The sequence below is a fragment of the Thunnus maccoyii genome, chromosome 7 (genome assembly GCF_910596095.1).
Source record: "Thunnus maccoyii chromosome 7, fThuMac1.1, whole genome shotgun sequence".
NCBI classification, from domain to species: domain Eukaryota; kingdom Metazoa; phylum Chordata; class Actinopteri; order Scombriformes; family Scombridae; genus Thunnus; species Thunnus maccoyii.
This window is the reverse complement of record NC_056539.1, coordinates 16,490,866-16,517,001: the sequence shown is the minus strand read 5'-3', so window position 1 is coordinate 16,517,001 and position 26,136 is coordinate 16,490,866. Positions and strand designations below refer to the sequence as shown.

Below are 26,136 nucleotides of genomic sequence, written 5' to 3'. Positions count from 1 at the left end.
AGGTAAATGTAGTGGACTTAAGAGTTTTAGAAAATGATAAAATGGAAGTACTTAAGTAAATGTACCTCACAACACTTATTGTAAACTTGTACTTTTTCTTTTCTGACTTTCTTTTATTATAACCCCTGTAAAGGGCGCCTTATTAGAAAATGGTGCGGAATACATTACGCTAAATTTACAAAACACACAACCTCTTTGGGCACAGATGATCGACCACTATTTTTAGTGTCCCTGAGGGAGAAGAGTGCAGGAAGGAGCACATTCAGGTTTACTGGGTCAGAGGTTATAAGTGCAATTAATGAGGCTCAGAGATCTCAAAGCATTTGCTGAATGTAGGAACTCGTACTTAATACGTCCCAGACTTTGTGTAGGAAACTGAAATGTAAATGGGGAACAGTCTGTTTCGGCTAATGATATAATACATCCGTAATGAACATGAGAAACCACACCGCTGATGAAGTCATACTCTGTAGTTTCTGCAGATCACGCAGCAAGAGCATTGGCAAAGGCCAGAGAATGGAGGCGCAAACAGCTGTGATTTAACTGAGGGATGATGATCCTCCGCTGTGACACAACCTCATTTGGTCTCCTGGTGGCCTGCATACCTCGGCTTCCAGCAGGAAAAATACCCCCCAGGGATCCTAAAATACACAGCGAATGAGCGGGCGGGCCGGGCCTCGGATCCAGCCAGCCAAGCCAGCCAGCCGTGAGGTGGGGCAGCAGCCAGGGAGAGGGGAGAGAGGAAGGGCCAGGGGCAGAGCTGCAAGCCCGGGCAAGCTAGTCAGCTGCACAGGCCTCAGATGACAGTCAGACTAACAACACAGCAGGAATGTTAACCTGTTAGAAGCTTCTTCGGTATGTTTGTCTGTTGAAAATACACGTTTGCAGCACTGATTTCCCCCAAATGTTATCAGGCTACATGCAGCTGGAACAAAAACCTGACAAATACACAGATTACCCAGAGTCACATATGGTGGTGGCCGTGCTCAATTCTGTGGCCAACTGCCTTTATTTAGCCATACTTCAATCCTCAGATCACTTCTAAATGAGTAGTGGGGTTAATTTAGGATTCACGGCTTGATCAGGCCACCCAGGTCATGGAGGTCATTATTATCTGTCACTATTCTAAGACCGTGACTGACACACGCTGGCCGCATGAAGTCACTGCATGAGGCGTTTTCAAAAGGACAGAGGGCGTAGTTTGGTGTTTCTGTTTATGATGATTTTACAGTCAAACAGGGCACCCACAACACACATAGTACTTACAGTTATTATGCAAAAACATTCAAAGGAAAACGGTTGAATAGTGTTTGATTAGCTTTCATACTCGGTGGTTACAATCCTTTAATGAGAACAAAATCTTACTTCATCAACACCTGCAGCCTCAACAGTCATCACAAACAACACAACCGACACCGCAACTATCATTACCTGATGATTATTTATGGATTAACCCAACAAAAAACATACAGACTCACATAAAATGAACAGGAATGAGACTGAGTGATGGCATGCATGAAATCTAACAGCACAAAGATCGAAACCTCTTGACACTGAATGTCTCCAAACGATAACCAGAGGATGAAAAATGACTAATACTTGAAATCTGTTTTATAATTTGCAATAATAATTATTATTTTTACCACATTTACTATTATTTTAAGTAAAATTTTACTAGGTGTTCAATTAATTCAAAGCTACAGTTGACTCTCAAGGCTAATATACAGTAGATGGTGGACGGTCGATGAACTCTTTCAAATGTATGCATGGTGGAGAAACAAAGCTCAACAAAAGATGATCTTAACTTTAGCCCCACTTACTGAGAAAGTGCATACATGTATTAGATGGCTAGCAGCCTACCTGATGAGGATTAAATTAATTAAGGCTCAGTCCCTGCTGTCTGGGGTATTAAGACTATGTTGTTGCTCCCAAAAGCCTTTCAACAAGACGTTGTAGCTCTTTACCTCGATTTATGGTCTGTGCTGTTTCAAAAAAAAGGAATACTGATGCTTCAAACCACTTTCTGCCTTCTCAACGACCCTTCACCGGCTCACTTAGAGGAAGAATTTCAGTTTCAAAAAAGTGCAAATGTTTCAGTTCGTCAAGCTGAGCTGTTTTGGTTCTGACCGCTACTGATCTGTGTCACGCATACAGACATGCTGTATAGATCTACGAAGGCCTACGTCTTTACTGCTCTGTGAACACAGGAGGATGTAGAACTGAGAGTTCAGGATTGGTGCACGGTCATCATCTGAGTCTGGGGAAGATTCTGATGAAGAGGATCATGCTGATGAAGGTGAAGGAGACAAGGATGAGCATCAGCCACAGCAGCCAGTTGACAGACTTCTTGGTGTGCTGCTCCAATCGCTCCGACTCCGTCTTCAGCTTCTCAAAGTTCAGATCGGCCTGACGCATAGAGTGGCTCAGCGTCTGGGAGGGAGAAGGAGAACATAACTGGTGTAAATGTCAAGATAAGTATTTAGCACACAGACCTACAAGTCAGTTTATTCATAGATGGTACATTCACAGGCTGATTGTGTTGATTTATAAGCCGGTGTGAGTGTTATTTGTCTTATACTGCCCACTTGTGGACACAATCAGCTGAGACATCAGGAGGAGAAAATGTTTGGGGGATAAAAACATAACCGAGACTCTGTCTTATTAAGTAAGCTGCCATCTGAGCTAGAAAAATAGATTATTGCATTTGACAAAGATGGGGTAAAAAGAGGTAATATATTGAAAACATTAATTCCCTGACAATAGTGTGGATACCAAAGAAAAATGGGAAATGAATATTATAATTCCAGATGAATTGTGGGAGGAAATATTCAAAACTGGACACAGGTTAACAAAAAGCACAACATGGAGGAATTTGAATTTAACGTCAAGATCAATATATTAAAACTCTACTTCTTATGTCAGAATATAGTAATTTCTCTCTGACTTATGTTGGAGAGGTTGGTAGGGGACTTTACCCAAAACTCCTACAGTATTGAGAAAATGTTCAAAAAGAGATAAAGTTGAATTGGGGTATTAATTTTACACTGAATCCAGCACTTTTTATTCTTGGTAGACAATAATTTAGGTTATTTATTAAGATTTTTGCTTTTGATAGCTTAAAAATAAGTTGAGTTGTTATATGTTATACATATGTTAAACAGATGCAATAAAAATAAAGTTAAAAAAAAACTAATCAAAGTCGTAACCTGAAGCCTCACAAACCTTCATAAATAATTCCTGATAACAAATCTCACCCAAATATAAAACCATCTGTCCTCTAAATAACTACAACACCCACATTACCCATAAGGATCACCTGCAAATGTTGCACCAGGCTTATTCTGGCAGGTGAAAATTCATCTTAGCAGGAACATATTTTATAGGAGAGTATTTCTGACTACGTTGGTACATGTGACAGTCTAACCAGTTACCTGGTTGTCCTCTTTGATGATGCTCTGTGCTGCCAGAGTGTTATTCTTCAGGTTTCGGGCCAGGTTGAGCATGTCCTCGGCCAGTTTCTCCTGCAGGTTGTGGTGGTGCTGCAGGACGGCGTCCAGCTCTGCAGCCGACTGACGCTCATCCAGAGGCAGACCTCTGCACAAAGTGGGACAGTCTGGTTAATATTTTGATTTTAGGCCTTTAGCTGAGGCTTTTCTCTGCAGCCACAACAAGTAGACCAGACAACAACCAGTAATAAAATAACTCAATTAATAGTGTTTAATAGTGAGTGGTGACATAGAGCAAGCCATGGTGTCCTGACAATGTATGTAAGAATCAATCAGTAGATGTTATACACTGTTATGTACTATCAGCATTTATATACTAATAAATACTGACAGAAAATAATATGTAAAGTTTTACCTTCTGTTCCGTAAGTCTGTTTCAGATGTGCCTATCGAGAGGAAAGGAGAAAAATCACTTTTATAAAAACCAAATCAGAATATTAGCTTGTTAAAAATATTAGCTGCCATTTTTCAGATATTGAATTGAAATTGGCTTTGAATTCAGAAACACTTCTTACCTTTGCCTGACAACCCCTGTGACGACAAAAAGGAACAACATTTAGGGGAGAGATATGACATGCAGCACAAACTCTATTTTTTAATATATTTTTAAAAAATCTATTTCTTCTATCAAATCCCAAATGTTTTTTTTAATTGCAGAAGCCTAACTAAGGTTTTTGCAGTATTTAAGAAAATATTACTGACTATAGAGCTGCAATGATTAGTTGATTAGTCAATCACCAAAAAACATTAGTCATTCTGACTAAGACAAAGTCATATGTTTTTTTTTTTTAAAAAAAGGTCCAAATTCTCTGATTCCAGCTTCTCAAATGTGAATTGTTTCTGGTTTCTTTCATCTTCTATGACAATAAACTGAATATCTTTGGGCTGTGGACTATTGGAAGACATTTTTCACCAATTTCTGACATTTTATAGACCAAGCAACTAATCGATTAATCGCGAAAATAAACAACAGATTAATCAATGATGAAAATAATCACTAGTTGCAGCGTTAAGTAATTCACTGAAGAGACAGCATTCAAAGCTAAACTCCGACTAGCCAAAAGGCAATGTGTGTGTGTAATGTAATGTAAAGCCAATTGTAGATGGACTACGTGCTCAGAGTAGCACTAAATGTGAGACTTTACAGTTCAAGGTGGGACCAGTAGTGTGATAAAACAATGCAGGTGTCATCCATCAGCTGTTATTTGTACAGTGAGGTAAAGCTCAGGAGTGACTTGCATCTTGACTTGTCTACATCTTTGCTCAGCAGAGTTTAGTCAATCCGTACCGTGCCGAGCAGCTCGTCCCTCATCTCTCCGGTGCATCGGGCCTTCGTCTGCATGTGGACAGTTTTAGTGGCAGGCATCCTCTCATTGGCTATCGTGGGTGTTCGCCCTGGGGCGAGGAACTGATTAGCTAGAGCCTTTTCTGTTGGTGAGGACTGTTAACAACAACAAGAGAGCTGTGAGATCATAAATCTGTCCTGACAGGAGAAAATTGAAGAGACTAATAAAAACAGTTTACACATGCACTGATTGTTTCATGTTTTTAAAGTATTTAGGAAATGCAGTTGAAATGATGAATAGAAAGAACGGATTACGGTTTACAACCATGTCATAAATATGAATGTGACAAAAACACAATGAGTACATAATACAGAATATGTAAACAATGAATGAACTGTAAAATATTGCCACTGACCAGTTTGTCTGCTTCTAGAAGTCCCTTCAGAAATTCTACTTTTCTTGTGTATTCAGTCAGGACTTCTTGTGTGGGTTTGCTGGGAAAAAGTTATTAACAAGTTATTAAATCTCTACAAATTAATCACTAAGCCGAGCAAAATACTGCAACTACTACTAAGTTCTATTTTGTTTAAAAACATTGGAAAAGTCAGCGGGAATCGGCTAGCATCAAAACCTCAGTCTTTAGTTGTTTTCAACATAGGCAACCCAGAGTCACTGCAAACATTTGACCACAACAACATGTGTGGTACAAATGAACAATAATAAAAATATTAAGACATGTTAAAGTTAAGTTGGGTTACCTCTGGCTTTTCCTCAGAGCCACCAACATCTCCTCCAGGGCACCAACATACTTAAGAAGACAAAGCACAAACAGTGATTGTGTACTACAGCTGACATTTTTGTGGATGATTATATAGTTTGAAACAGACATGAAGTTGAGCTGTGCCTGCATCTCAGTGCCTCTGTCATTTGCAGCCGTCTTGAAAAAGCCAAGACAAAGTAGCACTAAAGACCTGGACTCCTTAAAAAAGAAACCTATCCAGATGTTAGTCCTGACTGTCAACCACTTCAAAGATAAATAAATAAATAGAAATCCAGCTGTGATGAGCAAGACTGTGGTGTACAGCTTATCTAACATTTAACTTCACATTTCTAAACCAGATAAAACTGTAGACTGATAATCATTTGTGATGATCTCTCTCATCACCTCTGATCCAGTGACAGTCTTCAGGACACTTTAATAATGATGTTAAGTTTATAATAAGAAGCTAATGAAATACCAAGGTCATCAAATTATTTAGATAACACAAGCATATACTCTCAGTTACCAGTTTTTTTAGATACACCAAGCTAAAACTAATGTGGTCTAATACAAAAGCACTGAAATAAATTCTACCTTCATGAAGGCTTTGATGTTTAGTTCTTGTTGAAACTGTTCTTCATGGTCATTTAAGAGGCTTTAGTTTGTGTGATTTTAATGTTTTGTCTACTCTCATTGATGTTAATTGGGACAAAAGAAACACGTCTTGTACTGCAAATACAATTCAACAGTGCTGCAAACCAGTTACACCTGTCAAAACCAGTTTTAAGAAAACCTGAACATTATAACCTCTTAAAGGACAGGTTCACAATTTTTCACATCTGTATGTGAACAGTGAAAGAGGTTTTCCTTGTTATCATTATTCCTCCCGTTCATACTGGCTATTAAAAGATCCCCTTCAAATGTGCTTTCAATGTAAGTGATGGGGGACAAAATCCACAGTGTGTCCACACAGTCACTGTAAATAAAAAAGCATTTAAAAGTTGATCTGAGGCTTATATGAGGCTTCAGCAGTCTGAGTTAGTCATATCAAGTGGATATCTGCCACATTTACAGTCTTTTTAGCATCAAATTCCCTCTTTGTGTTTCCTCGGACAGTGTTTCTCTGTTGAGCTGCGGTAGAAGTATAGTAACAAAAAGAGGGACTAAAAAGACTGTAATGTTGATAGATATCAATTTGATTTGACTAATTTGGAAGCTGAAGCATCATATTAGATTCAGATCAACTTATAAATTACTACATTACTACTAAATTACTACTACATTATTGCACAGAGGGAGGAATGGATTTTGGCCTCCATCACTTACATTGTAAGTGCATTATGAATGGATCTTCTAATGGTCAGTATGAACAGGATGAATGATTGTAGAAACAAAACCCATTTGGGCTCCTGACTGTTGTTTTAAGACAGACTTTAATGAAGGATCAGATCTATTTCAGAGCTTGTTATATTAGACTACATTAGTTTTAGCAAGGTGAAGGTGCATCTATAGGAGGTGGAAACAGAGTGTAAAATTTGAAACTGTAGCTAAAGTCTGTTTACTCTCAAATAATCATATATTTCTTGAACGGATGTGAGTCATGTATGTGCAGTTATCTGATGTTTGCAGCCATAACGTCACTGTATGTAGCTGTCTGCTTAGTAACACACACGGTGAGCATAAAAACGACAACTCAGCAGTACACTAGTTAGTTAAATTTGTTTTTGTGTGTGTGTATTAGAGAGGAAAATGCTGCTAAAATGTGCCAGCTGAGAAAACCCTGTCAGTGGTTTCAGTGACGACGTGGCTAACAGACCGAGCTAATAACAACAGCATTCATGCTAACTTCAGCTCACTGAAGCTCAGAAAAAAAACGTAACATTCACTCCGTGTTTTGTTGTTTTACCTTCTCCAGCCTCCATTCCGTCTCCACTCGTTTCTCCGACGCTATAGATTCACAGCGAGATAATAACCGGATAAAATTTATCTCTAGTCTTGAAGCCATGATTGAAACTGACGCAGCGTCGCAGCAGTTTGACGTCAGACTGGTTTAGGTGCGACGTGACGTAGCGCAGCAGCTTTTTTTTTTTTAAATGAAAATGATTTTGTCATAGTTATCATAGACATTACTAAAAAAAATATGTTAAATATGTTATGATATATTTTATTTTAATGTAAAGAGCCTAAAATTGATGTTATCGTTAAATGTGATGATTATAATGTTTTTTTATTCACAAATATCGTTTTTCAAAGAAATTACCATCATTCTCTCTGTGTCTTCATGATTTCACATATTTTTTCAACTCTCTTAAATCTATTCAAAACAAAGAGTATATTTACAATCGATTATTATAATTATATTTATGAAAACTTAAATTGCCTTTATTTTAATATATTATTTATTGTACATATACTGTATATATTATATATATGTACCGTACTTTTATTGTTGTTGTTGTTGTTATTATTATTTTTTATTATTTTGTCATCATGTTTGTCCATCTATTTTGTATTTCCTGTTACAAAACTTGAATAATAATTTCAATTCACAATGGTTGACATTTGGACTGTGATGAAATGGACTGTATTATGTCAAATAAAGTTTCAATTAAAAAAACAGCAATTAAAAACTGCAAACTCTTCATTAAAAAATGGCTTGATAGGGACGTTATCTTAGTCAACTTCTTAATTATGAAGGTCACCTTTTGTCATATAATGTATTCATGTCTCATTATGCAATAATTGTTGTTGCAATTCCAAGTGGTGCAGTCAGATTATTACTTTGTGCTCCGAAAGGCAAATACAGCATAATACCATCCATCGGTCCTTGCAACATATATATTGACATATATTGTCCATTTATGAGTCACAAAGCAACTCATAAAGATATTAAAAAACATCACTCTAAGTTATTACATTATTCTGCTGCTGTAATCATTCCTTCTGTTGATACGGACCATTAGAGGATCCCTTCATAATGCTCTTACAATGTAAGTGATAGGGGCTAAAATCCACAGTCCTCATTCTGTGCAAAAATGTTTTTAAAAGTTTATCTGAAGCTAATATGAAGCTTCAGTTGTCCAAATTAGTCAAATCAATGTTAGTCTTTTTAATGCCAAAGTATCTCTTTTTGTTACTATACTACCTCTGCAGCTCAACAAGGAAACACTGTCTGAGGAAATACAAAGAGGGAATTTGATGCTAAAAAGACTAAATGTGGCAGATATCCACTTGAAATGAATAACACAGACTGCTGAAGCCTCATATAAGCTTCTTGACTTGACTTTTAAATGCATTTTTGCACAAAATGACTGTGTGGACACACTGTGGATTTTGGCCTCCATCACTTAAATTGAAAGCACATTTGAAGGGGATCTTTTAATAGTCAGTATGAACAGGAAGGAGGAATGATTACAGCGAGGAAAACTTCTTTCACTGTTCATGTGGGCACCTGACAGTTGTTTTAAGACAGACTTGAAGAACTATGAACCTATCCTTTATGCCGCATTTAGTATATATTTAGACACCCTGAAACTTAGTCAGAATTGTAAAGGCCATAATAACCAAAACTTGCATATGAGCTGAACCCTCGAGCAGCACCTTCTTTTTTTAATTGTTTTTTGTGATAAATTAAAAATTAAAAACTACATCCATCCAACACAACGGCCCTAGAAGACTTTGCTGGGGATGGAAAGAGGCGTGATCTCACGCCAGGTGTCACATTTCTGGAGGTTTCCTTTCTCGGGGATCTTGACAATTAGGCCCTTGGTTCAATCACTGGGAATGTTTTCTCCATTCCAGATGTTCCTGAATAGGATAGTCTGGGCTCTTGTAGATGTTAAGAGCTCAGCCTTTAGCATCTCAGCATGGTTGGAGTCGACACCTGCAGCTTTGCTGGTTTTCATGGCTTTGATGATCTTTATAACCTCCTCTGCAGTTGGGACACCAACATCGATGTTCAGGATATCAGCTGCAGGAGACGGGTTGGCTGGTTCATCAGGCTCTGGCTGATTAAGCACATCTCTGAAATGCTCAACCCAGCGTGCTGCTTCCTGGTGTTCTGTTGTTATATTCCTGCCAGATTTATCCAGTACAGGAGCTGAGGGCCTGGTGATCTTATAAAGAGTACTTAGATTTCCCCTTGTTGAGGCATTTTCTGCCTCTGTCACTAGTCCATCCACAAGAGCTTGTTTATCCCCTCTGGCACTCGTTTTTACTTTGATTTTGTTGCGGTAAGCTTTTTGGATCTGGCTATTGAGTGGTGATTTTACACTCATCATCTCATATGTTTGATATATCTGTAACGTAAACTAAGGAGCTATTTCTTGCTTCCAATATATACAGTAATGTGCAAAAGTTCAAGGCACTTTAAATGTTTAGATTCTTATCCAGCAGGCAATACCAACCAAACTGTTAAATAATGGAAACATTTACTGGAGTAACTTGGATAAGAGTATCTGGCAAATGAGAATGACAGCAACATTAGTTCAGAGAGAAGAAGAAGGCTAAAATTCAACCAAAGATTTAAAGAAACACTCCACTGATTTGACATGTCAGAGTAAATGTACTCGTCCTGTGGAGTACTAACATGCCTGAGAAAACAGTGGTATGATGTCTTCTGTGAATCTGGAGGAGCTTTGTCATGTCTGATAAAATAACTCATCATTTGAAAACGATTATGAGCCGTACCTGTTGGTCCTTGATGGTGGTTCCCTCTCATGTGATCCACCGCAAAACATCTGCCATTTTTTTTTTTTAAAGGTGTATTTAGTTTCCCTTGTTTGTAAAATGTAGTTAAAGTTGTCTTTGCCTTGTCTATTCTTTGCTGGTTGTTTTTCAAGATTTGAATCTAAGATAAGATTGAACGAAACTTTAGATTTCTGTGGTTTGTACTATATGAGCTCAACTGCCAAAGACAATGTGGTATGATGTGTTTTTGTAAAAGCTGAGCATCACCGAGTACAACAGGAAGGTGTGATGTTTGTTATTCCATTTTTCAGTGCACACACTCCTTTAACTGTCCTGTTACAAACACCACTGTTTACCTACATTTGACAGGTTAATCAACAGTGTGAACGGGCACCAAGTTACAGAGTTAACATTCACACTGAGATTAAGTAGAGTTTATCTAATAATCTTTTTGTAAAGAATAAGTTGTGATGTCAGCCGTAATGATATTTTATATGAGATGTGAAGAGACAAAAACAATAAAAGTTTTACACTTTCACCACAGACTGAACATCAAATTGAGTGGACGAAGAGTTTCAAAACATTAGATACTTTCATTTCATGGTTATTAATTTTGATGTTTCTGTATTTGATGAAAAGCCATTAAGGGTTTAAAATCATATACTTTTCTCAATGTGTTGAAGAATACATTTTAACGCATGTTGTCTTTAGTAGACAGAAATCACAGTTTGCTTTTTGGACTCAAACCCTGGACAAGATAGATGTGCATGTGTTTTTACATTATTAATTTTCACTGGACATTGTCGACTCGCCCATTAACACACATCATTTGTGTTATTATAATGCAAAAATGATTTTTTGTGCAACAGAGCAATGTATCAAAAACTGCAAGACTTTAACTTCAGACACTACTCTTCTGTCTAAATGTAAAAATATAAACATATTGTGAATTAATTTGTCAATGTGCATCAGATTAGTTGTCAAAATATTGGTGTTAAGGGCCTCAGTCCATCTGTTAACCCTTTTTGGAAGATCTAAATCATGAAGAGTTAAAAAAAATTTTAATTACTCAATTAAAGTATTAATTGAGCTTAGGATATCATCATCATCATCATCATCATCATTATAAGCAGGACTTATTGTGCCCAAATCAACACTTAGAAGCTTTTCGACTGTAACTGATGAAAACACACAGCAGCAGATGTTACAAGCATCACGTTCTGTATTGTCATGTTAATACTAATAACCATTACAGTTCACGTCATTCAGTCCCAACCATACACTCTCTGTTATACATTACACATCTTCCTCATAATCCAGACAAACATCATTCAACAGCAGTCAAGAGAGGAACATTAGTATTACATTTCAAAGTTGGCCAAAGCCATGCTTCAGCAGAACCTGCTGGTTATGAGACCGTCCGCGTGAAGCAATGTTCATTTCAGAAAAAAAGGAAAAGTGAGGTCAAGGACTTTGAGCTTTAAACACATCGTGGCACGGTTCTTGCATGGTGGCTGGGTTTTTGTGTTCTTGTTGTTTGAAAAGGGAAAAAGTGGCGTGTGCTGCTCCCGTTTCCCTTTGCTGCGTGAAGGCGAAGACTTCCTATCTGATGTTTGTTTGTGCGGCAGGTCAAAAGGTGAACGTGGGAAAGAGCCTGTTGTCCGTTGTAGCGGATGTGACCGAACACTTGTACACTTAACAGTCACGACATGCATGTTAGGGCCTTGTTTCAAACATGTCTTGTGTCGGTTCAGTACAATTTAACACACAAGTGTGAGACACAAAGGTCCCCCCCCCCCCCCCCCCCCCCCCCCCTTCATCCTGAAAAACCACCCCTCCCTGTAAGCATCAAACAATGACATAAAAAATGAGTTTCTTTCAACTTTCTGTACATTATCAAGGCACGAGCTAATTCATTTCAGTGAGCATGTGGGTTTCATTTATTCATTAGGACAACTAAGAAATGGAAAAGTGCGACTGGAACCTGCAATATTTCCTTGAATTAGCACAAATGTGGTTTAAAAAAAAAAAAACAGGCGAAAGAAAACAAATTTGCTGGTCCATTATTATGAGGCTACAGAAAATACGGCCTTTGTCGTGACTGGATTTATCAACAATGACCTCAATATATTAAAATGATAGAAAAGGTGCTTGGCAACATCTTGTCCACTTATCTTTACTGTCACACAAGACAACAAGACTTAAGAAACATTTGCAGTTCCTTGATTAGTTTCCACTGGCAACAGCAACAACCACGTTCAACTCTGTAGATCCACTGTGGCTCCTCTCACGTTCTCTTATTTCCACTCAGTTCTCTTGATTTTTTATCCTGTTCTGGCTTTCAAAAGGTCAATAATTGTCTTTCTTGGCAACTCTGTATGCCATTTATACTTTTTTTTCCATCTGTCTGCTCACATGTTGTTGCCCATAATCCTTTTCTCTTCTCCATGTTTTCTGTTCTGTTCCCGTCAGGCGTCATCGTCTATATAAGGTATGTCTGGGTCAGAAAAACGTCTCTGGCCCTTCGGGGCTTGTGTCATGTGGCGCTGGTGCTGAGGGGGGGGTGTAACCATGGAGATGGAGGAAGTGGACGAGGAAGCGGAGGGAGGGCAGGAGGAAAAACGCAACAGCAGGTCGCACTCGGAGCTGTCGATGTACAGGGACTGGGTGCTGTCTTTGCGGCGGCCGGGCTGCTCTCTTCTCCTGATCAAGGATTTAAAGGCTCGATTTCCAGGAGGGGTGTAAGCCTGAGCTGGACCCAAGGCTACAGGCTTTGAGAGGATGCCTGGGGGGAGTTTAACTGTGCTTGGGATGACAGGGTTGCGACGCTGCAGCGGATGCCTGTAGGAGGATTCGGAGGTCGAAGAAGCACAGCTGGACAAAGAAGAGGTGGAGCTAGCAGGGGTGAGGTTTGGCAGAGAGACGCGTCCACCGGGGACTTTAGGTCGCTGAGCCAGGTCTGATGGTTTGGGTGGGCAAACTGGCCTGTATCTCCTCATCTGAGGGCCACCTCGTCCTGGAGGAGAGGGAGGAAAGAGGAAGAGTTGAGGGAAGAATGAAGATAAATGTGTTTTCCTCAAAGCTGCTTGTTAGATTCACACAGCAATCCTAAGAGAGTGGAGACTAATGGAAGATCATGCAATCATGTTATCTATCAAACATTACGATCGAGGAGGCACCATTAGGCAAAGATTCGATCTGATATGGTGCCAAATGTTTAATTACTTCACTTTGGATGAAGTTTGAGCATGCTTCTGTGTCACACATGCATTTATACATGAATAAATGGGTGTGCAGACACATGCACACAAACACACACAATCACACACACACAAAAACACGGTCGCTGTTCCTCCAACCTTCTTTGTTAGAGAGCAGACGGCACCGCCCCCATCACCATCACTGGTCCAGACCTGCACCACAAAAGACAGGAAGGGCCCAACCCAGCGGCCCCGTGGTCTGGTCAGAAACCCACAGGTGAGTAAACAGGCAGAAGGAAGGAAAGGCTGGACTGTACCTCAATACTGACCTTCAGGCTCTGAGCTGTGTGCAGAGGAGCGCAGCTGCTCGTCCAAGAGACTCTCAGAGCTCAGCGAGGCTTCGGAGTCCAAGTTTTCCTGGTCTGAACCAGGCTGCTCCATCTCTGGCAGTCGACAGGCAAGATCCTCTCTGGAGGAAAGAAGACATGAACATCAAGAGAAATGAGAGACTGGTGAAGACTGGTGCACTGGGGGCGAAAAGAGAGACATTATAGAAAAGCCTCTTTACTTCTCCTGTTTGATGGACTTGATGCGTTCCACCAGGTTCTTCTCCGCCTCTGTGTCTGAGTCCAGAGGCTCGTTCTCAGGGACCACGCTGAGATCAGAGCTGACCTTCTCGTGCACCTGCGGAAGAAGACAGAACATCAGACACTTACATCTCCATCAACTCAGCCTAAAAACCTCAGTTATGTAATTATTATATAAATATAATAATTTATATAATAATTAAGCCAGAAACGTTAAAATTGACCACAATATACACGACTTTGACCCAAATCTGAAACTGACACCAAATTTTGTTAGTTAGGAGAAAGAGAAGAGCGGGGCGGATGGTGCCTGTGGCGTTCATGCATCTGCACATCATTCTTACAGCACTTCTGTGAAAAGGAACATTTTAAAGAGACGAAAACAAATGTAGTGACTAAAAAAAAAATAAGCCAATGAAAACAAAAACATTCACCCTATGAAAACAGTGTTGGTGAAAAGGCCAAACTGTTCACAGCGATGATACAAGTTAGAAGACGCATCACCACAATCCGGAAACGTCTAACCACTCAAACAAATAGCATGACTTTCAGAGCTCTGAGGTCGTCTCTCAATAACAAAGAGATTAAGATAAGACTACATCGGAATAGTACAAAGAAAAATATGCATGATTGCCATCAAGCTTTGCAAGTCACACTATTGTCAGATCGTTGTCTTTCAACAACAAAAGCATTTCCACAACAACAACCCAGAACCATTTTGTCCTCTCACAAAGAGAACAAGAATGTTGGCGAACAGCAAATCCGTCACGTCACAAGCAGGATCTAAGTCAAACTAACAGCAACATGCAAACTACTACCAGTTAGTACGGAAGAGTAAAGGGGATTACGGGGAAGAGGATGAAAAAAAAACAAAACAACAACCAAAAAAAAAACAAACAAAAAATAAAACAGCCAGAGCGTCACCCAAATCTAACATGCCATGCACAGGCTTCTTCTTCTTCTGCATGGCACCACTACGTCTACTAGATCTACTGTACCAGGAGAACTGGATGATACATACCACCACTCCTTTGTAAGGAGCTGAGAACCTGAGAGGTAAATGCCAGCAGTGCTAAAGAGAGACAAGGAACATTGGCCATGTTACCCATGTAACCTAAGAACAACAGCATCTGATACTGGTACTACTCTTCATGATTTAAATGATGCAGAAAAATGTTACTGACCAGTCGAGCTAAATTAAAAACTAATTATTCAGAAGTCATTTTTTAAACGTTTAGATTATTTTGCTTTACATCCAGGGATGAGGCTGAGCAGTAATCTAACTGCTGCCATGGCGTTCAGATCACATTAAATCAAAAAACGGTGATCTAGGGCGTGGCAGAGTTTCATTTCTCACCGTGTTCTGTCTCTTGAGCTTGAGCTGGTTTACAGCCAGAGCCTCTGCGTACTCCAGCTGCTCGATCTCCTCCATCTTCTCATTGTAGCGTCTGATCTGCTCGTTGATGAGCATCTCCACACACCTGCAGAGGGATGTCCGACAGTATTGTGCGTATTTACAGAGCTGTTCGTGTGTTGTGTATGGGGTATGAACAGAGCAAATCTATAGAGTGGAAAACCAGTTTGTTTTTTGATTTCATTGCAGTCTTACGTGGTGGTCTTGGCGACATCCTTCATGCTGAGCAGGGGGTCTGCGCTGTCTGGGCAGCGTAGGATACACGGGGCAAACACTATGGCCAACGAGTTAGAAGACATGCGGTTGTCACTCTCGTTTTTACACACCCTGCAAGAGAATTTATCAGATATTAGCATGTGGTTTAGTTTCACCAGAGTTGTGAGTTTGTTTTTTCTATGCCTTACATCAAAGGAGATTTTACTGTTCCAAGATAATCCATTTTGAATTGGATTAGAGGGCAATGACTCTCTCAATGATCCAAGTAATAAGTTATTTGCTGAGGTAAATTGATGTAATAGTATGTAAGTATGTAATAAGACATTAAATTCCAATACACTGTGTGCCAGTACATACATATGGAGAACAAGTGGCCTTGAGGGATTTACATCATGATCACCATTTATAAAGTTTATTATAGGAGTTTGAGGTTTTTTTCTTCTTCTTGCGAATAACCGACCAATGAAAACTTGGTTGACTATTAGGCAGCAGCCATAGTGTCCACACAGTCATTTTGTGCAAAAATGCATTTAAAAGTCAAGAAGCTTATATGAGGCTTCAGTTTGAGTTAGTCATATCAAGTGGATATCTGCCACATTTACAGTCTTTTTAGCATCAAATTCCCTCTTTGTGTTTCCCTGTTGAGCTGCGGTGGAAGTATAATAACAAAAAGAGGGACTTTGGCACTAAAAAGACTGTAATGTTGAAAGATATCTACTTGATTTGACTAATTTTAACTTTTAAATGCAATTCTGCACTGAAGGAGGACTGTGGATTTTGGCCCCAAATCACTTACATTGTGAGTGCATTATGAAGGGATCTTCTAATGGTCAGTATGAACAGGAGGAATAATTACAGCAAGAAAAACCTATTTAAATGTTCATTTGGGCACCTGACTGTTGTTTTAACCTGTCCTCTAAGTAAACCATGATGAGAGAATTCCTACCTGACGAGGTGGAAGACGAGTCTCTCCAATGTGTTGAAGTTTGCTGTTGGAAGCTCCTCCAGCACTTTGTAGATGGCTTGAAGCTGCTCCAGCTTCTCCGGCAGTTCTACCGAGAACAGAAAACACATAATGAATCAAACCTCATCATTTATTAAAAACAACGATAGTCCATTATATTTTTGAAAAAAGTCCATTTCACTTTAAATCATGATTAATAAACCTTTCCCCACAGAGATATCAAATTTTAGCTTCATTTAGTAACTACTAGACCAAAAAAACCCCCAAACAGTGTCATAAACAACATCAACAGTTCACAACACAGCAGCAGATGAAGGGAGCCCTGAAAAACATAAGTCCAGAAAACAGATTGTATGTTGGGAAATGCTGCCCCCTGGTGGGGAGAGCCCTCCTTACCCACTGCATGCAGGAAATCATTGTAATGTGTGAAGGTCATGAGCGGATCTGGCAGCTCCCTCAACCACTGTTTAACCAGGCCCGTCACTGTGTGGATGGGATAGTCTTCGAGGCAGACGAGGTGTGGGTCTAAACACATCAACAACGGAACATCAATATAAAAATCAATGAAGGTGCTGTGACTGAAAAAAGGCTGATAAAAAGATAACACAGCTCTCCAGTTCATCGTCAGTTAGCTGTAAATGTCAAACAGTAGGGGGGCTAACCGGTCTCTAGTCGCTGGTGCAGCTCTTTCATGCGGTTGGCTGAGCCAGACTTGCGGTAGATGCCCTCGGTGTAGAGGCCATGCATCTCCACATGCTCCAGCATCATCTCCAGCACCATGGGTACTGGATTCTTTTCGCTGACCAGGTGACACAAACGCACCCCGAAGTGCTGACCGCCAGACTCCTCATCACTCTGTGGACAACAGCAGTCAGTGAGAACTCTGCTAATCTGGTCCACACATCACAATCTATCTATTACATCCACGCAAATCACAAATACTCCATAAAGTTGGCTATGTGATGTTGAAATATATTTAGGTCCTTATAACCTAGATAAAGGAAGCTTTCGGTTTACATGTTTTGACAGGCAAGACACCGCTAAGCAGGTTATATTGTGTTACAATTCATATTATGTTAAGATGTTCTTGATAAAATCCCTTTTCTTCCTCTAGCTTTCATTGCTCAATATCATTTCTAGTGGCTTTCTTTAGTCGGTCTTTCTGAAAAGCTCAATCATGGTGCTAATTTTTTCTCCTCATACTCTAAACTGGTATCTAATAACTAAGGTAGTTTTTTCTTAGAATTCATCAGCTACAGCTGCCATGGGCTGTGAATTAAATGAAATCTTATTAGTCATTACAGTAAGTTACACATGTATTTATCCAATATAAACAGAAAACTCCAAGTATCATGTTGGAGCTTTTTAGGAAACCACTTCTACAAAAAACACACACATTGTCTGGTCAGATGCTAACTTAAAGTAGATTTCAGCTCTCTGTATTGTATAAAGCTTAGCCTCACTCCAAACTCTCATATATCATAAACCCATCACTAATCAAGGTCTGCGTTTTCTATAAATAAAAACATACCTTTTTGGCACAGAAGGTGGAGCAGTCAGTCACTATCTTGCTGAGGCACTTCTTGTGGCACACCATTTTACAATCTTTAAGACAAGATTTAAAAATGTGTAAGTTAGTGCAAGAAATAATGTTTATTCAAAGTATTTGAACATAAATAAAAGAAGTGTTAGCTCACAGCTGCACATGTAGGCCTTCTCCATGCCCCAGATGTAAGACATACACTGGTCACATGACTGCATAATGTTGACCTGATAGTTGACGAAAACATGATCCAGGGGGCTCTCCATCTAACGAGACAGTCAGCGACTCAGTTAGAAATCATAATTTACATTAAACAAACCCTATATAAAATCACCCTGTATACTTACACTTTTATCTTTTTTCCGCCTCTTCTTTCTTGCTTTAGCAGGCTGAAATTGAGACAGACATGCATGATTTTTTTTCATGTATGGAGTAACTAGTGAATGACAATAAATCCCAGTGAGAGCATCCTTATGCTGTTTTACCTTTGCAGGCTCAGCCTCCGCCTTCTTCATCTCTCCTCTGATGAAGCCATCCAGCACCGACTGGAACAGGTTGACCACCAGTTGGACTTCTCCTTTCTGTTTGTCTCCCGCTAAGTGGATCACCTGGTTCTGGTAGCCTGTCATCAGACCTTTGTAGCCAATCATGGGTTTCTGGGAAAAAAATAAAGAGGACAGGAGAGAAAATGAATAAGAGGAGAGGATGTGAGGAATCACTTTGATAAGTATGTATTATGATGGTTTATGTGCCTACAGACAGACTTACTGGTAGAGAATACATGGCTTTGATAGTGTCTCTGAACTGCATGGTGGCTGATACAAAGATGCCCTCTGCATCTGACAGTGACTTCCCCCTCGAGCGGAAATCATTGACCTACAGAAGAATGCAGACAAAACAACATGTCCGTTTGTATAAATCAGGTTAAGTTATTTCCTAAAATAAGTAAACATCTTGACTCCTTTTATTTACCTGGTTGCCCAGAAACTCATCGAGGTGCCGCAGCTCATTGGCGTTGGTGATCTCCCGATCCAGCGAGGCATTCCACTGCTCGGAGACCCGTGTGGCGCGACTGATTTTTATGGTGGGGTTGCGGCTTAAGCCTTTTCCAGCACGTTCCCCATGGGGCTGGGAGAGAGGTCGGGACGGATGTCCGGACGTTGGGGCTGAAAGGGAGGAAGAGGGGAATGAATGATAGATAAACTTCTTCTCTGCTTCCTTTCTTAAAGTGAACTCAAACCTCTGACGCAGAATCTACAGCATGATCCTGCACGGGGTCAGTATTTTCTCAAAAAGCAAGCAGTGGGATTAGTTAAGGCCTGTGAATAATAGTGATAATACACCTGTGTTTTCTTTCCATGTCTCACTTCATGAGGTGTGACTGAAGTGAGCTGCAACTGTCCAGCAGTTGTAGTGCAGTTAGAGTTGGGCAATAAAACATTAACATGTCAAAATTAAGACTATTTTTCTTGGAGATAAAATATAATCAAATAAATCTATTAAAAATGGTGTCTTTACCAGCTTTGGGCAAGTGCCAACCCAAAAGACCCAATAAAAATAAAGGAATAAAGTTAATCTCCTCTTCTTGAGATGACATAAGTGTATTATTTACCTTCCCCTCCTGTTGACTTTTCATTGGGAATCTGAGCAAATGTCAGCTCGCCGTTGTCTGGAGTCTGGGCCTCCTTGTGCGGTCGTTTTTTCAAAATCTTGCTGAAGAAACCACCTGACCTACAGGGTTGAGAAACAGAAGAAGCTCTAAAGAATATTCACAAGCCTTGCCAAGTGTAAGTGTTGTGTTCAAAGAGAAGTCATTCATTTCTAAAAGCAGATCAAAGTTAGTTTTCTGTTTCTGACATGTTTCATGTTCTTAATAAAATCCTGTTTGTAACTATCAAGACCGAATTATTCAGAGGGAGTCTGTTTTTTTAAAGTGCCACATATTCAAGCTCTGTTCCAGCACTGTCACCATAGCAACGATACAAATTAAAAACAAAGCGGCCCAGCCAATGCCTCTGTCTGATAAAACTCCAGATAAACATCCAGTTCTGACCTATAAATCCATTTGGAGTAAATGTATTAGTTAGTTAAATTTATTAGTATGGTTGTGAGGAATTTCCGGCTGCGAATGCGCCAAGGCCTCATAAGGAGCTGGTGATCGTTTTATTACGCAAGGCAAGGAGTTTTCCCATGAAAAGTCTGACTCAAGCAGACATTGTAATGGATTAAAATGAAACGGAGGGATTCACAGTGAATGCAAATTTCCATGTCCTTTTTGACAAATGTGTTGGCCAATATGTTGATACATGTTGACATTTGATCTTTTTTTTTTTTCTTCATGGTAATAACAACCCTGCTGTATCACATCACTAGGATCATGTGTCTCTAGATCAGTGCAGTGCAGTACTTGTCTGGTGTGGATGGGATGGCGTGGGAGTCTTGGTGACCGGAGCCATCTTGGTGTCTTCTTCGGATGGAGCTTGCCTTGGAGGCCTCAGCATGACTTTCTGGGTGGGAAATCATCTGCAGAACAGCAAAAAAAAGGTAATTAGAGAATTCAGATTTACACTTTGTGTTTGAGAAACAATTTGCCAGTTAGAAAATAATTTTGGGATGTAGATTTTTAACTGTCCAAGCTGATATCTGAAACGATACATATGAAACTATAATGGATATAAAAATTGGAGACTTAAAATACCTCTTTGGGTGAAAAAGCACCAGCGCCCTCAGAGCCTGGAGATAAACCGTCAACTGATGAGGAGGGTGTTTCACTCCTGCAGATGAACAGACAAGAGAAATATAGATGACAACAAATTAATTTCTGCAAAGATATGTGTGTGTCACTCAGAAGTGCAATTTGTTAAGAGAGATGACAGGTTTTGCAGTTTAATATGGGGGTAGAGCTGAGAATATGAACAGAACAGGAGACGTACAGTGGTTGTTTTTTCCTCCTTTCTTCTCTGTTGTGAGGTGGAGGAGGGCTGTTTTCAGAGTGGTCTCCATCACTCTTCCTGCCTCTCCACTTCTCTGGCTTCTCCTTTATCGCTCCAGTACGGCGCTGCAGGCTTACCACTCCGGCACCCTCCCCTACGCCGTTTCTCTCAGGCGCAGAATCAGCAGGCTGCAAGGGTAACGTGGATGGACGAACAGGACCAGTGGAGGGAGGGGAAGTTTTAGCCTCCTTCTTCCCTCCTTTCTCATCCTTCACTTTCCAGGCCACAAAGGTGTACTGGTCAAGCTCCTTGCTTTCCGCTCGCTCTTTTAGCTTTGTGGGCTCCTGGCTTTTGCTCTTCGGTGGGGATGTTTGATCCTTGCTAACGGCTGAGGAGGAGGAGGAGGAGGTGTTCGAGGCAGCTCGTTCACTCTCTCTCTGATTGTGCTCCAGCCCTCTTCGTCTCCTCTGCTCTCTCTTCTCCTGACTCCTGGATGTCTGGCCCTTAGCTTGAGGTCGTGCTCTCTTTTGGTCAGCACGGGAAGGTGTGGAGGTAGTGCCCGCAGCCTGTTTATCCAACTGCTGACCTGGAGATGTGGTTGTAAGTGCGTCTGAGGCGTCCCCATCAGAGGGCAGATCAGGTTTTTCATTTGACTGTCCTAGTGTTTGGTTCTCCAAATCCTCCTCCTCTTCTTTCTCATGCAGCTGAGGTCCAGCCCCAGCCAGGGTACCGTTGGTTTCTAAATCAGACGTGGGAGATAGAGGTTCACCGTAGTCTTCCTCTGCTTCCAGCCATTCGTCGTCCTCGTCGTCGTAATTGCCCTTTTCCTCCTCTGGAAGGGGGCTAGCTGTAACCTCGCCATCCTCCTCTCCTCTCTCCTCCTCTGTGTCCTGGACAGGAAGGTTGTCATCCAGCGTCTCCTCTGTGACCAGCTCTATATCTGGATCCTCTCGTGTTTGAGGCTCTATTCCTTGTCTTTTCTCTTCTTCCTCTCTCTGTTTCTGTGCTGCTGCTGCTTCAGCCTTAGCTTCCTGTGCTTTCCTGGCTGCCTCCTCCTCCTCCTCCGCTCTCCTCCTTGCTTCCTCCTCTTCTGCCTTTCTTCTTACTTCTTCCTCTTCTATCCTCCTCCTTGCTTCCTCCTCCTCCTCTTCCCTCCTCCTTCTTTCCTCTTCTTCAGCCCTCCTCTGAGCTTCTTTTTCCTCTTCCTCCTTTTTCTGTCTCTCCTCACGTATGGAGTGGACCCTGAAATATACAAAATAAAAATATGATTGTACAATTTAAACTTAACTGTCATTCACCTTCATGTAATAAGGTGTTCAAAATGTTATTCCCACATATCAACTACCTATGATGGAAAAGTACATTTTTTAAAATTAAAGAAATCCACCAGTGTCCAAGCTCACTTATTCTTAACTTTTGATATATTGTCTTAGAGAACCAACTATACAGACACAAACAGTCTTGCTGAGACTGTTGCTGTGTTGTTACCTCCTGCGTGCCGAGTGGCCTCTGACCAGGGCTTGTATTTTGGTGGCACCCTGTCTTTGGCGGTGGAACTCTGATCTCTGTCTGTGCCCTCTCCAAACAGCCTGGATTATAGTGGCGGCCCGTTGCCTTCGCTCTTTGCAGTACCTGTGCCATGAACGCTAAGAAGAAGGACATATCAAGATTATTGTACAATTCTTTTAAATATTAAAAAAGAACACGGCAAATCAAATGTATATACTGACATGACTGCCAAAAAAAAGATGTTTCATCTGTGTTTACCTGGATCAAGATGGCAGCCTGTCTCATGTCCAGAAACTCTTTCCTCTGCAGGCGAGCTCTGAACCAGCGCTGAAGGAAGATGATCTTACGCATTACATCTTTGTGCAGTGAGTCCTGCAGCTGCTGTCGCTCCAGCTCTTTCAAGAACACCTGAACAGAGAGAACAAAGCAGATTTTACATGCAGGAGAAGTTTAAATCTTACAAAGGGAACAGGCACAAATGCAGACAAGACTTAGGTTTGTAAGAAGCACTTAGCACTGACAGGAGCTTAATGGTGTACCTTAGTTTTGCCTATCTGGTACGTGGTTGGGTCCAGGCCCATCTTCTTCTCAAGCAGTGCTGAGATGTCCTCCCTGGAGGCAGAGGAGTTCTTTGGCAGCAAAACCCTGAAATGCTCTAAAAACTCCTGGAGAGACAAGAAAGGCAATAAAAATAGGAAATGAATGGACTGTTCAAGAGAGGACTTATGAGGTTGAGAATGTCAAAACCTAATGCCAGGTATAAAACAGTAAGAACTTCACATACAGTGATCTCATCTCAATATTTTATCATTATGGCATAATAAAAATTTCAACAGGTTTGTGTTTCAAGGATATATTTCTGAGCAGATTCTAAAAATGGATGCAGACAGCATTTATGAGTGACTAAGGACGTTGCCTTGGATTAAAATTTGAAACTGGCTCCACGAATTTTTGTAGTATTGTTGCAGGCCCATTACATCACCATCTATTCAACACCAAAATATTATCTGGCCAGAAGCAATATGTTTGGCACCTGGTGTAATAGGTGTGACATTATATTGTTGTGTGAATATGACATGGATTTTCCTAAATGAGGAGTAACTTTGCAGTACCTGGAATGTGTACTTGGCTCCGTAGCCTGACCTCCTGATGCGAACGGTTTCCAGCATTCCTGTGTAACACAGCTGCTGAACCACCAAGGCCTCATCCAGATGCATCTCTTTCTGCTCATATACAAAGATACAAGAAGCATATCTGGTTATACAAGGGAATTGTGCTTTCAGGGTCATAACATTTGAGCTTGACCGATGACAGTTTGACCGATGACTCAAACTGTAGATGTTAAAGAACAAATGACTCAGCATGACAAAGTCTTACCTTCTCAGCATTGGAGCGGATACACCGAATAAAGAAAGGCTCTGCTCTGTTCAGAGTTTCCAAGAGTTTGGTCAGAGAGGTCTAAAGAAAACAAGGAGATGGGTTTTCTGAATGTTTGGGGTTGCTGCTCGAGGGTGTGTTTGGCTTAAAATGGCCTGTTTTTGTGTGTAGTGTGCATATTGTTCATAGGTGATGTTACCTGGAACTGGGCACTGATGCTGGGGGGTTTCTTCTTCTTGTGCAGATGGAGCAGAGACTTGGTAGTGCGATCGTGCAGTGTCAGGCTCACAATGAACTTCAGAGACCGAGAGTCTAACAAACTCTGCACAGTAACAGTGCAGTTAACACCACCAATTAATACCACTTGCTTTCATTAGTATCATTGAAATACTAATGAAATTATGACAAGGTAATGCAGGCACATTAACCAGGATTGCTAAAATATAGCAAAACTTATTCGGCAGCAATTGCAGAATTCATTTTGATATGATAATTAAATTACAAGAGGCTTTAACAACATAATAGGGCTTACTTATATATGTATGTTAAGGTCTTTATACTCAGGTTTACCTTGGGGATGATCTGCCTCTGTTTGATGCTCTTGTTTTTCCTGTGGAAAAAGGAGAAAAAAGATGCAGGGTGAGTTAGAGGACCGAAGTGTTAAGAGTAATGAGGGAGGAGGATGAATGGAGTAGTGGATGGAGTGTCTGAAGCTGGGTTAGTACGGACGGGTGACTTCTTCATGCGCTGTCAGTCAGTGATGAAATCAAGGGTTGCACCTGGACGACAGGATGAATGACAGGCAGAGGCAAGAATGGAATGAATGAGAGGGGAAGGATGACGAGCAGGAGGAGGAGGAGGAGGGAGTTCACTGCAGGAGATGGGACGTAAAATCTAAACCATCAGCCCAGCAGAGACTCACCATACGCAGACAGACATGCTCGCTTGCTACCATCGCTACATAAAAAGGACCTAAAATGTATATTCATGGTCAGTGTCGGACTGCTATAATGTCTAACATGCTGCAAGGCCACTGGGCATATTTTCAGAAGATGCTCCAGAAGACCTCACATGCCTGCACAGCCTTTAGATGATGTTCATGCTGCAGTTAATGAAAGTATTCAAGGCATTTCAGCTTTAGCCTTCAGAAAATCTAGATAGCTTCTACAAACAGATCTAATAATGTAACGTCTGCTGATGAAGCAGTGTGTCTGATGTTTTTATTGGATTAGATCACATGATCCATTGAGAAAAAACGGCTGTAACTGTGACAGTTGTAAACTATCCGTGGCAGTTTATGGTGAACTGGTTACATTTTCTAAAATGAGCTGATCGTAGTCTACGTTGTGCTTGAGAAAAGTAAAGCTTTAAGAAGAGCATGATCTGTCTGAGCCGACTGGAGCAGGACTGACACCAGGTCTGTCTGCAGACTCACTGGAGGACGTGTCGAGGGAAACGGAGGCGACCCCAGGACTGCAGCAGCTTGCGAGGGTCCTCACCATCCAGCTGCAAGTTCTTAATGGAGCTGATGATCTGATCATGCATGTCTCTGATCACACCACACACACACACATACAAACCCAGTGCAGAGAGGGAAGGAGAGGGGGAGTTTGGGAGCAGGAGAAGGGAGGGAAAACACATCAGAAAGATTGGAAAAAAAACGACACAAGGAGGAGGGAAGGAAGGATAGAAAAAAAAAACCCAAAACAAAACATAAAGCAGGGTGTGATAGAACACCACTGTTAGGACACCTTAGAAGAAAACACACTGCCAGAGTCACCTCAGACAGAAACACATACTGCAGGATAGTTGGGGGTCTGATATCAAGAGGAACTTCAGCCTTCATACTCTGCTCATCCGTGAAGAATAACCCACAAAATGTATTCTCCCACTGTTCATGTTTATATACATGGAAACCACAAGACACACTAGACCACCCAACCATGCTGCCATATCCCTTGTAACAGAAAAAGAGACGCAAAGACACACACACACACACAGATTGGGACTTGGTGGAGTATTTCCCTGCCAGTGTGATAGTTAACATGCAGAGCTGAGCTGGCGTTCAGTTTGGCTGGCCATCTGTTTCCATGCTGGGGCTGTTACTGGTTGTGTGACTGTAAGTTGTTACTGGTGAGGCTGTTGGATTCAT

The 26,136-nt window shown here is 40.8% G+C and overlaps 2 protein-coding genes across 6 annotated transcripts in view; both read right to left on the bottom strand.

Moving 5' to 3' along the window:
- Nucleotides 1-964: 964 nt before the first annotated feature.
- On the bottom strand, nt 965-7,605 carry use1 (unconventional SNARE in the ER 1 homolog (S. cerevisiae)). The gene is made up of 8 exons (XM_042416774.1): nt 7,459-7,605; nt 5,551-5,600; nt 5,208-5,286; nt 4,795-4,947; nt 4,022-4,037; nt 3,862-3,892; nt 3,432-3,594; nt 965-2,430 (listed from the first exon to the last, which is right to left on the bottom strand). Exons 1-8 carry the CDS (start codon nt 7,555-7,557, stop codon nt 2,248-2,250), a joined length of 774 nt encoding a protein of 257 aa, XP_042272708.1. The 5' UTR covers nt 7,558-7,605; the 3' UTR covers nt 965-2,247.
- A 4,452-nt stretch (nt 7,606-12,057) lies between these two features.
- LOC121900142 (unconventional myosin-IXb) overlaps nt 12,058-26,136 on the bottom strand; it is a 61,236-nt gene continuing 47,157 nt past the window's right edge. The window contains exons 18-45 of one of the 5 annotated variants that reach the window (XM_042416168.1): nt 25,420-25,533; nt 24,555-24,594; nt 24,184-24,306; nt 23,985-24,065; nt 23,720-23,830; nt 23,147-23,272; nt 22,866-23,015; nt 22,587-22,744; nt 21,099-22,340; nt 20,864-20,939; nt 20,573-20,688; nt 19,778-19,896; nt 19,138-19,331; nt 18,934-19,041; nt 18,651-18,821; nt 18,513-18,554; nt 18,320-18,431; nt 18,154-18,227; nt 17,285-17,477; nt 17,019-17,147; nt 16,605-16,710; nt 15,638-15,769; nt 15,386-15,509; nt 15,050-15,100; nt 14,010-14,125; nt 13,771-13,910; nt 13,601-13,654; nt 13,166-13,257 (exon numbers count right to left, since the gene is read on the bottom strand). In XM_042416168.1, the coding sequence (XP_042272102.1) occupies nt 13,641-13,654; nt 13,771-13,910; nt 14,010-14,125; nt 15,050-15,100; nt 15,386-15,509; nt 15,638-15,769; nt 16,605-16,710; nt 17,019-17,147; nt 17,285-17,477; nt 18,154-18,227; nt 18,320-18,431; nt 18,513-18,554; nt 18,651-18,821; nt 18,934-19,041; nt 19,138-19,331; nt 19,778-19,896; nt 20,573-20,688; nt 20,864-20,939; nt 21,099-22,340; nt 22,587-22,744; nt 22,866-23,015; nt 23,147-23,272; nt 23,720-23,830; nt 23,985-24,065; nt 24,184-24,306; nt 24,555-24,594; nt 25,420-25,533 (4,162 nt within the window). In that variant the 3' untranslated portion in view covers nt 13,166-13,257; nt 13,601-13,640. Of the gene's footprint in view, nt 13,258-13,600; nt 13,655-13,758; nt 13,911-14,009; nt 14,126-15,049; nt 15,101-15,385; nt 15,510-15,637; nt 15,770-16,604; nt 16,711-17,018; nt 17,148-17,284; nt 17,478-18,153; nt 18,228-18,319; nt 18,432-18,512; nt 18,555-18,650; nt 18,822-18,933; nt 19,042-19,137; nt 19,332-19,777; nt 19,897-20,572; nt 20,689-20,863; nt 20,940-21,098; nt 22,341-22,586; nt 22,745-22,865; nt 23,016-23,146; nt 23,273-23,719; nt 23,831-23,984; nt 24,066-24,183; nt 24,307-24,554; nt 24,595-25,419; nt 25,534-26,136 lie in introns of all 5 variants that reach the window. The other 4 variants (XM_042416165.1, XM_042416169.1, XM_042416166.1 and 1 more) reach the window with 4 other exon arrangements.

Excerpts from the sequence above, each read along its gene's own strand:
- use1 (XM_042416774.1), bottom strand. The coding sequence starts at position 7,557 with ATGGCTTCAAGACTAGAGATAAATTTTATCCGGTTATTATCTCGCTGT. Across the intron at positions 5,601-7,458 it reads CGGAATGGAGGCTGGAGAAG|TATGTTGGTGCCCTGGAGGA; the intron begins GTAAAACAACAA and ends TGTCTTCTTAAG. Across the intron at positions 3,595-3,861 it reads ACAGACTTACGGAACAGAAG|AGGTCTGCCTCTGGATGAGC; the intron begins GTAAAACTTTAC and ends CACTTTGTGCAG.